General features: G+C 40.9%; 1 protein-coding gene across 1 annotated transcript in view; it reads right to left on the bottom strand.

Annotated features, from left to right (window-relative positions):
* Nucleotides 1-17324, bottom strand: part of LOC133613724 (matrix-remodeling-associated protein 5-like) — a 33110-nt gene that overhangs the window by 13848 nt on the left and 1938 nt on the right. Inside the window, exons 3-5 of the mRNA XM_061971466.1 lie at nucleotides 17139-17268; nucleotides 955-1196; nucleotides 315-466 (exon numbers count right to left, since the gene is read on the bottom strand). Of these exons, the coding sequence (XP_061827450.1) occupies nucleotides 315-466; nucleotides 955-1196; nucleotides 17139-17268 (524 nt within the window). The remainder of the gene's footprint in view (nucleotides 1-314; nucleotides 467-954; nucleotides 1197-17138; nucleotides 17269-17324) is intronic.

The following is a 17324-nucleotide window of genomic DNA, read 5'->3' as shown; positions in this document are numbered from 1 at the left end:
TCCTGTCTTTTTTTACACCCTCTTGAAAGCCAGAAATAGACTAGGGTGACACGATTCAAATCAGTTGGCAAAAATACAATCACGTATTTAAATGCAAATGCATATGTCAACCATCAGGCGGGATTTGACAGCTTTACAAGACATATTATAGGCTCATCAATCAGTCAGAAATTGACTCATGTTTATATTTGCATTCCTGATGCTAACACATTCTTTTTCCTCTAACATAAGCATAATGGCCGTTATTGAAGGACAACATGCAAGTGACAACATTGTTAGGAAAATTGGAATCTTATCTACTGAATGATAGTAACCTTGGTGAGCAAAATGCCAGGTGGGGAACCAACTCATCCTGCAGTCGCAGCTCCAGGGGTTGGCATGCAGTGATAGTGTTTCCAGCATGGGGGCAGTCTTAAAGGTGGCCCTTGGCAGGGTGCTTAGACTGTTGTTGGACACGTCTAAGTGCCTACAGAAGGAAATAAAATAGATGAAATACATTAATGCTGCAGTAAGTAACAGTAAGTCTTGAATGGAAAACCTCCAGCTGGGACAAGTGCAGTGAAGTCAGAGCTCTTGCACACTCCAAGGAAATCGATGGAACATCACTTCACCAAAAATTGTGATGTCAACACAGCTGGCAGTGCCTCTTAATTTAACAAAAACTGGTATATATTCAGTTGTTCGTATATCAAAATCACCTCCCTCAAAGCTGCCAGAAACAAAGTATCTCTTGTGGTAAAAAAAACAAGTTATCTTAAATGTTTTTTGTTTATGTTTGACTGGAATGCTTTGAGGTCGGATCTCAATGGGATGTTCCCAACTTTCCAGCTGCTTTGAATGCAGCATATTGTACTATAAATTATAGAAGATGTAAACACAGGATTTATTGTGATTCCATATGTATATACCAGAATTTTAGAGTCAAAACAAAGCCACTTGTGGACTGCTACTGACCTGAGTGTAGAAAAGTAGTATGTGTTGAGTAGAGAAATTGTGCACAGAGCGTGGGGATGAAGCTGGTGCAGCCTGTTTCCTTGTAGACGGAGCAGACGGAGGCTTGGCAGCTGCAGCAAAGCCCGAGGGTGGATGTACTGGAGATGGTTGTGATCCAAGTACAAACGCAGTAGCGAGGTTAGGCCAGAGAATGTCCGGGATGAAGGGATCTCTGTCAGCTTGTTGTAGCTTAGTTTAAGAATCTGTGATGGAGCAGATGGTGATATTAAACAGGAGATATTACTGCAATACACAGTAAAGTACATTTGCTTCGCTACGTAGCTTTGATTTTTAAATTAATCATTTTTAATGGAAAAACTTAATTTTTACCACTGGATGATCAAAAACCGTATTCATTATGGGGAAAACCGTAGTTGTTGGCAGGAGACGGATAAGATTTTAACACCCATTGTAGGTCAGAAAAAACGAAGAAAAACTTAAAATATTTGTTTATATTTGTACATAGATAAAAAACACAGATTTCCGACTATGGACGGAAAAATCACATGCCTGCGTAAAGGGGAACATTATCACAATTTCAGAAGGGTTAAAACCATTAAAAATCAGTTCCCAGTGGCTTATTTTATTTTTCGAAGTTTTTTTCAAAATTTTACCCATCACGCAATATCCCTAAAAAAAAAGCTTCAAAGTGCCTGATTTTAACCATCGTTATATACACCCGTCCATTTTCCTGTGACGTCACATAGTGATGCCAACACAAACAAACATGGCGCATAGAACAGCAAGCTATAGCGACATTAGCTCGGATTCAGACTCGGATGTGAGCGGCTTAAGCGATTCAACAGATTACGCATGTATTGAAACGGATGGTTGTAGTGTGGAGGCAGGTAGCGAAAACGAAATTGAAGAAGAAACTGAAGCTATTGAGTCATATCGGTTTGAACCGTATGCAAGTGAAACCAACGAAAACGACACGACAGCCAGCGACACGGGAGAAAGCGAGGACGAATTCGGCGATCGCCTTCTAACCAACGATTGGTATGTGTTTGTTTGGCATTAAAGGAAACTAACAACAACCGACATTTATTTAATAATACCACCTTAACATTTGTCAACCAAACAATTACACAAGGTGAATCAGTAAAGAATCTGGGTATTATCTTCGACCCAACTCTCTCCTTTGAATCACACATTAAGAGTGTTACTAAAACGGCCTTCTTTCATCTCCGTAATATCGCTAAAATTCGTTCTATTTTATCCACTAGCGACGCTGAGATCTTTATTCATGCGTTCGTTACGTCTCGTCTCGACTACTGTAACGTATTATTTTCGGGTCTCCCTATGTCTAGCATTAAAAGATTACAATTGGTACAAAATGCGGCTGCTAGACTTTTGACAAGAACAAGAAAGTTTGATCATATTACGCCTATACTGGCTCACCTGCACTGGCTTCCTGTGCACTTAAGATGTGACTTTAAGGTTTTACTACTTACGTATAAAATACTACATGGTCTAGCTCCGTCCTATCTTGTCGATTGCATTGTACCATATGTCCCGGCAAGAAATCTGCGTTCAAAGAACTCCGGCTTATTAGTGATTCCCAGAGCCCAAAAAAAGTCTGCGGGCTATAGAGCGTTTTCTATTCGGGCTCCAGTACTATGGAATGCCCTCCCGGTAACAATTAGAGATGCTACCTCAGTAGAAGCATTTAAGTCCCATCTTAAAACTCATTTGTATACTCTAGCCTTTAAATAGCCCCCCTGTTAGACCAGTTGATCTGCCGTTTCTTTTCTTTTCTCCTCTGCTCCCCTTTTCCTTGAGGGGGGAGGGGGGGGGGGGCACAGGTCCGGTGGCCATGGATGAAGTGCTGGCTGTCCAGAGTCGGGACCCGGGGTGGACCGCTCGCCTGTGCATCGGCTGGGAACATCTCTGCGCTGCTGACCCGTCTCCGCTCGGGATGGTGTCCTGCTGGCCCCACTATGGACTGGACTCTTACTATTATGTTGGATCCACTATGGACTGGACTCTCACAATATTATGTCAGACCCACTCGACATCCATTGCTTTCGGTCTCCCCTAGAGGGGGGGGGTTACCCACATATGCGGTCCTCTCCAAGGTTTCTCATAGTCATTCACATCGACGTCCCACTGGGGTGAGTTTTTCCTTGCCCGTATGTGGGCTTTGTACCGAGGATGTCGTTGTGGCTTGTGCAGCCCTTTGAGACACTTGTGATTTAGTGCTATATAAATAAAGATTGATTGATTGATTGATTGATTGAACAACTATGAACTAGGTTTACAGCATATGAAATACATTTGGCAACAACATGCACTTTGAGAGTGCAGACAGCCCAATTTTCATCAATTAATATATTCTGTAGACATACCCTCATCCGCTCTCTTTTCCTGAAAGCTGATCTGTCCAGTTTTGGAGTTGATGTCAGCAGGGCAGGGAAGCTAGGTTCGATATTCTTCTCTTGATCATCTTCGGTGGCATAAGGGACGGTGTGAGCCAAGACATCCAGGGGGTTTAGCTCGCTCGTCTGCGGGAACAAACTGCCGCCATTGCTTGCCGTGCTACCGAGGTCCTTTGTCCCTGAATTGCTCACACACTCCGGCAGATTCAATAGGGGTCTGGCGGCAGATTTCTTTGACTTTATCGTTGGAAATGCATCTGCTTTGAGTGTCGCAGGATATCCACACATTCTTGCCATCTCTGTCGTAGCATAGCTTTCGTCGGTAAAGTGTGCGGAACAAACGTCCAATTTCTTGCCACTTTCGCATCTTTGGGCCACTGGTGCAACTTGAATCCGTCCCTGTTCGTGTTGTTACACCCTCCGACAACACACCGACGAGGCATGATGTCTCCAAGGTACGGAAAACAGTCGAAAAAACGGAAAATAACAGAGCTGATTTGACTCGGTGTTTGAGAAAATGGCGGATTGCTTCCCGATGTGACGTCACAACTTGACGTCATTGCTCCGACAGCGAATAATAGAAAGGCGTTTAATTCGCCAAAATTCACCCATTTAGAGTTCGGAAATCGGTTAAAAAAATATATGGTCTTTTTTCTGCAACATCAAGGTATATATTGACGCTTACATAGGTCTGGTGATAATGTTCCCCTTTAACATTGGATTTAAATTGTAACATCTATATTTAGATGTAACATGTATACTAACATTTAATATTTTGATTTATATCCAACATTTATACTTCACGTGTATATTTAAATTTCATTATCATATTTAATATTTACATTTAACATTCATATTTAAAATTTCACATTTATATTTAACATTTAGATCAAGATCTAACATGTATATTTCAAATTCAACGTTCATATTTAAATTTAACATGTATATTTATAATCAGATTCAACATTTATATTTAACATTTAGATCAAGATTTAACATATAGATTCACATAAAAAATGTTTACATACATGATTTGACCACAAGTGTGAACTTTTTTCAGTTTTGTTGCATTAAAAACCAACCACTCTGACGCTTGCTCTTCCAGTCATATGGCAAGAGATGACAATAATTCAAGAGGGTGCATCCTTGTGGATTTTCTGTGAATCCTGAGGACAAATCATCTCCATGGGGTGGCTGCAGGAGATCCAGTTGTTGACAATTTTAGCATGTGACGACGTCTCTTTACAGAAATGTGGAACAAAATGTCGTTCTTATCTTTGCTGTAAAGTTCAAATTTGAATGACAATAAAAAAGAAGTCTAAGTCTAAGTAACATATCTGCATTTGCTTTATAAATGAATGGTGCAATGAGTTGAGTAATACCACTTACGCTCAGGTTTCATTTAACATGTCTACTGTGGGCTTAATAAACTGCTGTTTTATGCATTAGCTACATTTCATCCCTGCATGCATCCACCTATAAACATCTTTCATGTAGAACCCAAACATATTCAAATACAGACTCATACTGTGCCATCATCGGACTATTATTATAGTTGTTGTGTTAGCGATCAGTGCCGATTGCTCTAAGACTGCAAGGGAAGCTCAGCTTCCCCTAAAATGTCACAAAATCCATCCATCCATCCATCCATCCATCTTCTTCCGCTTATCCGAGGTCGGGTCGCGGGGGCAGCAGCCTAAGCAGGGAAGCCCAGACTTCCCTCTCCCCAGCCACTTCGTCCAGCTCCTCCCGGGGGATCCTGAGGCGTTCCCAGGCCAGCCGGGATATATAGTCTTCCCAACGTGTCCTGGGTCTTCCCCGTGGCCTCCTACCGGTCGGACGTGCCCTAAACACCTCCCTAGGGAGGCGTTCGGGTGGCATCCTGACCAGATGCCCGAACCACCTCATCTGGCTCCTCTCGATGTGGAGGAGCAGCGGCTTTACTTTGAGCTCCCCCCGGATGACAGAACTTCTCACCCTATCTCTAAGGGAGAGTCCCGCCACCCGGCGGAGGAAACTCATTTCGGCCGCTTGTACCCGTGATCTTGTCCTTTCGGTCATGACCCAAAGCTCATGACTATAGGTGAGGATGGGAACGTAGATCGACCGGTAAATCGAGAGCTTTGCCTTCCGGCTCAGCTCCTTCTTCACCACAACGGATCGATACAGCGTCCGCATTACTGAAGACGCCGCACCGATCCGCCTGTCGATCTCACGATCCACTTTTCCCTCACTCGTGAACAAGACTCCGAGGTACTTGAACTCCTCCACTTGGGGCAGGGTCTCCTCCCCAACCCGGAGATGGCACTCCACCCTTTTCCGGGCGAGAACCATGGACTCGGACTTGAACCTCCCTCCCCCATTTACACTCATTCACACAAAAGGGTTGTTTCTTTCTGTTATTAATATTCTGGTTCCTACATTATATATCAATATATATCAATACAGTCTGCAAGGGATACAGTCCGTAAGCACACATGATTGTGCGTGCTGCTGGTCCACTAATAGTACTAACCTTTAACAGTTAATTTTACTCATTTTCATTAATTACTAGTTTCTATGGAACTGTTTTTATATTGTTTTACTTTCTTTTTTATTCAAGAAAATGTTTTTCATTTATTTATCTTATTTTCTTTTATTAATTTTTTTTAAAAGTACCTTATCGTCACCATACCTGGTTGTCCAAATTAGGCATAATAATGTGTTAATTCCACGACTGTATATATCGGTTGATATCAGTATCGGTTGATATCGGCATCGGTTGATATCGGTATCGGTAATTAAAGAGTTGGACAATATTGGAATATCGGATATTGGCAAAAAGCCATTATCGGACATCCCTAGCTGTAAACGTCCGTGCGAGCATTTTTCAATATTCATTCTGTTGTTCTGAGTTTAACCGGGGAGTTTCCTGACCCTCCTAGCGACATTTTCTTTGTTAAAAACGACTAGCGACAAATAGAGCTTCTATTTTTTTGGTTTGGGGACTGACTTCGTTCACTCTGCAGTTTCTGTCCCTGCCGAGCCGCGGGTGCTGCTGAGCCCCTCCACCGTCTCAAAGCACTCACAGGCGGACACACTCCGCACTAGCCTTGCGCCAGTCCCAGCTAGCGAGCTAGCTAGGTAGCAAGCTGCACATAATAATAATAATAATAATAATATATTTTATTTATAAGGCGCCTTTCTGGGCACTCAAGGACACCGTACAAAATCACAAAAATAAAATCAAATTGGATAAAAAAAACAACAACAACAAAGAGAAAAGAAAAGATGATTACAATGAATAAGCAGTCAGGAATAGGTGTGTTTTGAGTCTTGATTTGAAGAGGGATATTGAATCTAAGTTGCGAAGGTCTGGTGGTAAAGAGTTCCAAAGATGGACAGTTTAAATCAGTGACGTGCGGTGAGGTTGATGGCTGGTGAGGCACTGACTTCATCGCAGTCAGATTTACAAACATATGAACCCTAAAGAGTATCTTATTCACCATTTGATTGGCAGAAGTTAACAGGTTGTGTTTAAAAGCTCATACCAGCATTCTTCCCTGCTTGGCACTCAGCATCAAGGATTGGAATTGGGGGTTAAATCACCAAAAATGATTCCCGGGCGCGGTGCCGCTGCTGCCCACTGCTCCCCTCACCTCCCAGGGGGTGATCAAGGGATGGGTCAAATGCAGAGGACAAATTTCACCACACCTAGTGTGCGTGTGACAATCATTGGTACTTTAACTAAACTTTAACTTTACACATACAAACTGTAGCACACAAAAAAGCACATTTAATTAAAAAAACGTTATTATGGTCTTACTTTTACTTATAAGTGCGGGAACAGTGGTGTTCGTGTTGGAGGAGTTGTGAATGAATGAAATATGAAATACATGCTGCAGTCTGCAGGTGTACCTAATGTTGTGTCCCTGCAGTCGTTCACGGCTCCTCCGCCGCGAGCAATGTTGTTTTTGCACTTTTTGGCTTCTTGTTAAGTGACTTTTTTTTAGGTGGATTCGGTCTTGCATGTGGAGGGTTTGGATGTGGGTTTTGGTTGGTGTGGCGCTCCCGTCGGGGGGTACATTCTGCGGCGGGGGTGCATTAACCGGCACCAGGAGGCGGGATTACTGCACACAGTGCGTCTTCGCAGCAGTTTTATGATTGCTCAGCACAAGAAATACGTTACACACATACAGTTGTTGACAAAATACACTGTACATTATATACCTCAGCTAACTAAACTATGGAAATGTATAATATAATTCATATAGCAATACGGTCTCACTGCACAGCAGGCCAGCAGTTAGCCGAGTCCGCAATCCATGTTGAGGCACAACTGAGTGACGTGCCTAAACTGGCTGCTGATCACCGCACCATCTCTTCTCAGTATTTGAACGGCAAATGTGAAAATTCAGCGATTTTGAATAAAAATAATCTAAAACTAGTGAAGTTAAATGGAAAATAACTTTATAGTATAATCACTGAATGCATATAACAATTTAATTAAATTTGTTTCTTTTTAGATTTTTTTTCTTTCCATGATGGCAGGTGAGGCCCCGCACGTCACTGGTTTAAATAAAGGGACAGTGAGATGGATGGATGAAGAGGATCTTAGGGAACGTCAGGGCGTGGCGACATGGATCAGGTCAGAGAGATATGATGGAGAGAGGTTATGGATGGCTTTGAAAGTGAGAATAATTATTTTAAAGTGGATGCGATGTTTGATGGGTAGCCAGTGGAGTTGCTGCAGAACAGGGGTGATGTGCTGGACTGAAGGGGTTCTGGTGATTATCCGGGCTGCAGAGTTCTGGAGAAGCTGAAGTTTGTGAAGTGACTTGTGAGGGAGACCAAACAGGAGAGAGTTGCAGTAGTCCAGGCGAGAGGTGACCAGGCTATGGACTAGTATGGCAGCAGTAGGAGGGGTAAGGAATGAGCGAAGATGATTAATGTTCCGAAGATGAAAGTAAGCCACCCAGACTCTTGACTTGGCAGATAATTGAATGTTTTTTTATTTTCTTTTTCTTTTTATTGAAGGTCTGCAAACTATTGTCATTAGTGGCAACGATTGGAGCTACATCTGCAGGTGTAGAGAGGAGCTTCTCCTGTTTAAAGGGGAACATTATCACCAGACCTGTGTAAGCGTCAATATATACCTTGATGTTGCAGAAAAAAGACCATATATTTTTTAACCGATTTCCGAACTCTAAATGGGTGAATTTTGGCGAATTAAAGGCCTTTCTAATATTCGCTCTCGGAGCGATGACGTCACATCAGGAAGCAATCCGCCATTTTCTCAAACACTGAGTCAAATCAGCTCTTTAATTTTCCGTTTTTTCGACTGTTTTCCGTACCTTGGAGACATCATGCCTCGTCGGTGTGTTGTCGGAGGGTGTAACAACACGAACAGGGACGGATTCAAGTTGCACCAGTGGCCCAAAGATGCGAAAGTGGCAAGAAATTGGACGTTTGTTCCGCACACTTTACCGACGAAAGCTATGCTACGACAGAGATGGCAAGAATGTGTGGATATCCTGCGACACTCAAAGCAGATGCATTTCCAATGATAAAGTCAAAGAAATCTGCCGCAAGACCCCCATTGAATCTGCCGGAGTGTGTGAGCAATTCAGGGACAAAGGCCCTCGGTAGCACAGCAAGCAATGGCGGCAGTTTGTTCCCGCAGACGAGCGAGCTAAACCCCCTGGATGTCTTGGCTCACACCGTCCCGAAGATGATCAAGATCATGATGGTATGTCTACAGAATATATTAATTGATGCTGTCTGCACTCTCAAAGTGCATGTTGTTGCCAAATGTATTTCATATGCTGTAAACCTAGTTCATAGTTGTTAGTTTCCTTTAATGCCAAACAAACACATACCAATCGTTGGTTAGAAGGCGATCGCCAAATTCGTCCTCGCTTTCTCCCGTGTCGCTGGCTGTCGTGTCGTTTTCATCGCTTTCGCTTGCATACGGTTCAAACCGATATGGCTCAATAGCTTCAGTTTCTTCTTCAATTTCGTTTTCGCTACCTAACTCCACACTACAACCATCCGTTTCAATACATTCGTAATCTGTTGAATCGCTTAAGCCGCTGAAATCAGAGTCTGAATCCGAGCTAATGTCGCTATAGCTTGCTGTTCTTTCCGCCATGTTTGTTTGTGTTTGCATCACTATGTGACGTCACAGGAAAATGGACGGGTGTATATAACGATGGTTAAAATCAGGCACTTTGAAGCTTTTTTTAGGGATATTGCGTGATGGGTAAAATTTTGAAAAAAACTTCGAAAAATATAATAAGCCACTGGGAACTGATTTTTAATGGTTTTCACCATTCTGAAACTGTGATAATGTTCCCCTTAAAGTGGCTCAAGTCTTACACCCGCAACACCATGGGCCAATTGATCGATTGATTGATTGAAACTTTTATTAGTAGATTGCACAGTACAGTACATATTCCGTACAATTGACCACTAAATGGTAACACCCAAATACGTTTTTCAACTTGTTTAAGTCGGGGTCCACGTTAATCAATTCATGGTAAAGCAGCCTAGCTCTGCTGGCCATTGAGAGGACACTTGTCAAATCCCTGGAAAAAGACGCCTTCTTGGTACGACAGGGTCACGGATCACTTTCTTAAATAGGAACGGAGGGTAGAATTTAGGTATAAATAAACCAACACATTTTATGATGTATGCCGGAATTGAGCTTCCCCTCCTTGAGAGACCAGCATCCGCCACTGTCAGCGATAATACCAAAATGTGACTATAGTATAATAAAGAGTGTAAACCTCAGCCAAGGCAGGGAAATAATAACAATTTAACAGTTTAGATAAGACACATACTCATTATTCATTTAGTTTATTTATTCTAAACAACATAATTATATGGTTTAAAAATTGTCAGTTATGTATGAGTCCCTTCGTATGCAGTATATTTGGTTAGTACTAGGGATGTCCGATAATGGTTTTTTGCAGGTATCCGATATTCCGATATTGTCCAACTCTTTAATTACTGATACCGATATCAACCGATATATACAGTCGTGGAATTATTATGGAACATTATTATGCCTAATTTGGACAACCAGGTATGGTGAAGATAAGGTACTTTAAAAAAAAAAAATTACAAAATAAAATAAGATAAATAAATTAAAAACATTTTCTTGAATAAAAAAGAAAGTAAAACAATATAAAAACAGTTCCATAGAAACTAGTAATTAATGAAAATGAGTAAAATTACCGTATTTTCCGCACTATAAGGCGCATCGGATTATAAGGCGCACCTTCAATGAATGGCATATTTCAAAACTTTGTTCATATATAAGGCGCACCGGATTATAAGGCGCACATATGTCAACAAAACAGTCAGATAGGTCAGTCAAACTTTATTAATAGATAACAAACCAGCGTTCTGACAACTCCGTTCACTCCCAAAATGAATAAACAGCTGATTTACTCGTGTTACGTAAATCAAACGTGCAATCACAATATAGTAACACGTGAAATAGTGCAGAGCAATAACAATATATCAATAACTCAATGTTGCTCAAACGTTAATGTCACACAACACAACACACTAAATAAACATGTAAAGCTCACTTTATGAAGTTATAGCTCATTCACAAATCCCTCGAATTCTTCCTCTTCAGTGTCCGAATTAAACAGTTGAGCGAATACGGCATCGTCGAAGTCGTCATTAATGGAGTCAGTGTCGTTGCCGTTTATTAGTTCAGTGACAATTCCTGCCTTTCTGAAAGCTCGGACCACAGATGAGACTGAATCAGCCCAGGCATTTACGATCCACTGGCAGATAGTGGCGTATGTCGTCTGGCGCTGTCTCCCTGTCTTGGTGAACGTCACGTGTGTTCGCCTTCTGTCATCCACTGTTCCCACGCAGTTAGCAGTCTAGCTTCGAATGCCCTGTTGACACCAATATCTAGCGGCTGGAGGTCTTTTGTCAATCCACCCGGAATGACGGCGAGTATTGAATTAAGCGCGTAAGCGTGTCTCTTAATGTGATGTTATGAGCTAGCAAATATAACAACTACACTACCCAGCATGCAACGATAGTGACGAGCATGCGCGGTAGCCCTGAGAAGCGTTGTTGTATGCTGGCAGTTAGAATGTGGTTATGAGCACGCTGTGAGTAAACGTTGAGAACTCAGTTAACACGCCTCGTCTGCATTATTTATAATTAGACAGACAACACACTTAATAGGAGCCATTTTGGGGTCTTTACATAAACACACAAATGGAAATGAAACGTCACATATCCCAGCATGCACCGCGCGCTTCTTCTTCTTCTACGGGGAAAAAAGATGGCGGCTGTTTACCGTAGTTGCGAGACCGAAACTTTATGAAAATTAATATTAATATTAACCCATATATAAGGCGCACCGGATTATAAGGCGCACTGTCAGCTTTTGAGAAAATTTGTGGTTTTTAGGTGCGCCTTATAGTGCGGAAAATACGGTAACTGTTAAAGGTTAGTACTATTAGTGGACCAGCAGCACGCCCAATATGTGTGCTTACAGACTGTATCCCTTGCAGACTGTATTGATATATATTGATATATAATGTAGGAACCAGAATATTAATAACAGAAAGAAACAACTCTTTTGTGTGAATGAGTGTAAATGGGGGAGGGAGGTTTTTGGGGTTGGTGCACTAATTGTAAGTGTATCTTGTGTTTTTTATGTTGATGTAATAAAAAAACAAAACAAGAAAAAACAATACCGATAATAAAAAAATAAACATACCGATAATTTCCGATATTACATTTTAACGCATTTATCGGCCGATAATATCGGCCTGCCGATATTATCGGACATCTCTAGTTAGTACTTATTTTTCGAATCAGCCTGACCTAACCCTAAGGCTAATGTGTCAATAAATAATAATATTTGTGATTAATACATTGTTTCTTATCATTTCACAAGATTTTAAACTATATGTAGGCTAGATATAATTATTGAATACCATCAAAACGTATTAATTAAAAAGACGAGTAATTCAGTGTTGATATTGGAGTCGGCCCAGGGCCCCTCTGTAGTGGAATAAGGTCAAAAAAGTTAAGAACCCTTGTTCTAGACAATATGCATTGGATATGCTTTGGTGTAAATTTTGGTGCATATTCACATTTTTAACTCACTTTCTGAGTTGTGGAGGTAGATTGCAAATGAAACCACACCCCACCTTCTCCGAAAGATTCCAAATGTATCGTTTGAAAACCTACACTGTTTAATATATATCTTGAAAACTAACATCATTTGTATTTTTTTCTTTTCAAACGCAATCAAAAATAAACTTCATGAACATTATATAGATTCACCTGGTCACAACAATAGGTGCACCTGCATATACGTATATACAGAGCTACATAAAGAAAACAGCTTTTCCCAGCATTTATTATTCTACATGTCACATGTCGGTGTTATAGTGCGCATGCCATGATTACATGAAAACAATACTTTATCCCACCTACTCTTGTCTTTCGTCAAACCAAATGGTAATATTGCAATTGCGCTGTGTTTTTTGTCAGAGTTAAGCGGCTAATCCAATGTTTGTACTTACTGGTCTATGTTGAAAAAAAGTTCCATTGGCAGCTAAACAGGCCCAGAGCATAATACTACCACCACCATGCTTGACGGTCGGCATGGTGTTCCTGGGATGAAAGGCCTCACCTTTTCTCCTCCAAACATATTGCTGGGTATTGTGGCCAAACAGCTCAACTTTTGTTTCATCTGACATCACATGGACAAAGATACGACCTTCTGGAGGAAAGTTATGTGGTCAGATGAAACACAAATTGAGCTGTTTGGCCACGATACCCAGCAATATGTTTGGAGGAGAAAAGGTGAGGCCTTTAATCCCAGGAACACCATTCTACCGTTAAGCATGGTGGTGGTAGTATTATGCTCTGGGCCTGTTTTGCTGCCAATGGAACTGGTGCTTTACGGAGAGGATTACCTCCAAATTCTTCATTGGGTGTTCCAACAGGACAATGACCCCAAAACACGTTAAAAGTGGTAAAGGAATGGCTAAATCAGGCTAGAATTAAGGTTTTAGAATGGCCTTCCCAAAGTCCTGACTTAAACGTGTGGACAATGCTGAAGAAAAAAGGCCATGTCAAAAAACCAACACATTTAGCAGAACTGCACCAATTTTGTCAAGAGGAGTGGTCAGAAATCCAACCAGAAGCTTGTGGATGGCTACCAAAAGCGCCTTATTGCAGAGAAACTTGCCAAAGGACATGTAACCAAATATTAACATTGCTGTATTATTACTTTTGACCCAGCAGCTTTGGTCACATTTTCAATAATAATAAATTCATAAAAGAACCAAACTTCATGAATGTTTTTTGTGACCAACAAGTATGTGCTCCAATCACTCTATCACAAAAAAATAAGAGTTGTAGAAATTATTGGAAACTCAAGACAGCCATGACATTATGTTCTTTACAAGTGTATATAAACGTTTGATTGCGACTATATATATATATATAAAAGTATATGCAAACCCCATTTCCATATGAGTTGGGAAATTGTGTTAGATGTAAATATAAACGGAATACAATGATTTGCAAATCATTTTCAACCCATATTCAGTTGAATATGCTACAAAGACAAGATATTTGACGTTCAAACTGATAAACTTTTTTTTTTTGCAAATAATTATTAACTTTAGAATTTGATGCCAGCAACACGTGACAAAGAAGTTGGGAAAGGTGGCAATAAATACTGATAAAGTTGAGGAATGCTCATCAAACACTTATTTGGAACATCCCACAGGTGAACAGGCAAATTGGGAACAGGTGGGTGCCATGATTGGGTATAAAAGTAGATTCCATGAAATGCTCAGTCTTTCACAAACAAGGATGGGGCGAGGGTCATCACTTTGTCAACAAATGCGTGAGCAAATTGTTGAACAGTTTAAGAAAAACCTTTCTCAACCAGCTATTGCAAGGAATTTAGGGATTTCACCGTCTACGGTCCGTAATATCATCAAAGGGTTCAGAGAATCTGGAGAAATCACTGCACATAAGCAGCTAAGCCCGTGACCTTCGATCCCTCAGGCTGTACTGCATCAACAAGCGACATCAGTGTGTAAACTATATCACCACATGGGCTCAGGAACACTTCAGAAACCCACTGTCAATAACTACAGTTGGTCTCTACATCTGTAAGTGCAAGTTAAAACTCTCCTATGCAAGGCGAAAACCGTTTATCAACAACACCCAGAAACCCCGTCGGCTTCGCTGGGCCTGAGCTCATCTAAGATGGACTGATACAAAGTGGAAAATTGTTCTGTGGTCTGACGAGTCCACATTTCAAATAGTTTTTGGAAACTGTGGACGTCGTGTCCTCCTGACCAAAGAGGAAAAGAACCATCCGGATTGTAATAGGCGCAAAGTTGAAAAGCCAGCATCTGTGATGGTATGGGGGTGTATTAGTGCCCAAGACATGGGTAACTTACACAGCCATTAATGCTGAAAGGTACATACAGGTTTTGGAGCAACGTATGTTGCCATCCAAGCAACGTTACCATGGACGCCCCTGCTTATTTCAGCAAGACAATACCAAGCCACGTGTTACATCAATGTGGCTTCATAGTAAAAGAGTGTGGGTACTAGACTGGCCTGCCTATAGTCCAGACCTGTCTCCCATTGAAAATGTGTGGCGCATTATGAAGCCTAAAATATCACAACGGACTGTTGAACAACTTAAGCTGTACATCAAGCAAGAATGGGAAAGAATTCCACCTGAGAAGCTTAAAAAAATGTGTCTCTTTAGTTCCCAAACGTTTACTGAGTGTTGTTAAAAGGAAAGGCCATGTAACACAGTGGTGAACATGCCCTTTCCCAACGACTTTGGCACGTGTTGCAGCCATGACATTCTAAGTTAATTATTATTTGCAAAAAAATAATAAAGTTTATGAGTTTGAACATCAAATATCTCGTCTTTGTAGTGCATTCAATTGAATATGGGTTGAAAAGGATTTGCAAATCATTGTGTTCCGTTTATTTTTACATCTAACACATTTTCTCAACTCATATGGAAACGGGGTTTGTATATATAGTCAAGGTTTCTGTGGTTTATCCGTTATACAGTGCTCAATACCGGGATAGAGCGGTATACGTTAGGTCAAGAAAAAATACAGAGGCTATTTCTTCCTTACAAGCCTGCTGCGCAGGTTTCCTTGTTCTTCAGGGAATTTTATTAATAAAAAAAAAAGGTATCAATTTTATCAGGGGATTTTATTCATAAACATTTTTTTGATTAATAAAATCCCCTAAAGAGCAGGGAAACCTGTAAAACAGGCTTGTAGGGATGAAATAGCCCCTGTATTTTTTCCTGACCTAACCTATATATATATATATATATATATATGGGTTATTTATCGAACCTAAACCCTTCCGGGTCCCCGGGACCAAAAAAAATCTGTATATTGTATTAGCTTTGAAAATCAAACATATCAAACCGGTTTCTACTTGCTTTAAATTTTCATTGTGCAGCCCCCAGTCGGAAAAGCTTGGACACCCCTGACCTACCCAATCCAGGGTGGAATCCACCATATGACAGAATCATACTTGCCAACCCTCCCGGATTTTCCGGGAGACTCCCGAAATTCAGCGCCTCTCCCGAAAACCTCCCGGGACAAATTTTCTCCCGAAAATCTCCCGAAATTTAAGCGGAGCTGGAGGCCACGCCCCCTCCAGCTCCATGCGGACCTGAGTGACGTGTTGACAGCCTGTTCACAACATTGCCGTAAACAGCAATGTTGTGACACTTTTAAACAGGACAATACTGCCATCTACTGTACATGCATATGTGACCCCCCCATAATGTGTCACATTTTTGTGTTGATTTATTTATTTTATTTTGTGGTTTGAATTCGTTTTTGGAGCTGTCATTACACATTTATCAGTATTCACATTGGTCAGTAGGGGGCAGTAGGGCGTTTCTTCCCAATTGAATGCTATCACCTGCAGACCGGAAGTGTCTTGTCATTCTGATAAGCGCGACCAGTCTGTGAACAATTGAAACGTCCTGTGTTCTTTTTTCTCCTGTATAACAGGTTAGGTTTGGTGAATCAACTCACTGAATAATATCCATGTGATCTTTATAAGTTTAAGTACACATTCTGTTGGTGGAGCCTAACTCTAAAGTGTTTGTGAGTTGTAGTTTGTATTTGTGAATGAATCCAGTGCACAGCTGCAGTAATCAATACAAAAAGGCGACGTGAGTGCGCAATGTTTATATAGGAACTTCTGATCCTAATTCAGACTCCCAAATTAGAGCTCCCGTTTTCTTATTGATTTTATAATGTATATTTGTATAATGTGTGTGTTCTGAAATAGTGACAGAGAATAGAACAAGGATGGCCAATTTAACCCTTAACTCAACAATGAGTAGATGAGTGTTATGTGTGTGTATATGTGTAAATAAATGAACATTGAAATTCAAGTATTTATTTTATTTATTTATTTATATATATATATATATATATATATATATATATATATATATATATATATATATATATATATATATATATATATATATATATATATATAGCTAGAATTCACTTAAAGTCAAGTATTTCTTATATATATATATCTTAACCACGCCCCCAACCACGCCCCCCACCCCCCACCCCCACCTCCCGAAATCGGAGGTCTCAAGGTTGGCAAGTATGCAGAATGCATCTTATTTTCCTGCAATTGGGTTCGACAAGAACCAGCCCACGATCATTTACCAGTGATGTATTGCTTCACATCCCTGCTTACCTGCAGTGATGTCAGGTCTCTAAACAGTGCATCCGGCAGGTGGTGGATGTCATTGCTGTGCAGCATCAAAAGCTCTAACCTCTTCAACCCGGCGAGTGAGGTGTCATTGATCCTGCTGATGCTGTTGAACCTATAGGTGCACCCCCAGCCCCACCGGGAAAAAAAAAAAAAAACAGTTTACTATCA

The sequence above is a fragment of the Nerophis lumbriciformis genome, linkage group LG13, assembly GCF_033978685.3.
Source record: "Nerophis lumbriciformis linkage group LG13, RoL_Nlum_v2.1, whole genome shotgun sequence".
NCBI classification, from domain to species: Eukaryota; Metazoa; Chordata; class Actinopteri; order Syngnathiformes; family Syngnathidae; genus Nerophis; species Nerophis lumbriciformis.
Note: the sequence above shows the minus strand (reverse complement) of the source record. Positions and strands in the feature narration are given on the sequence as shown.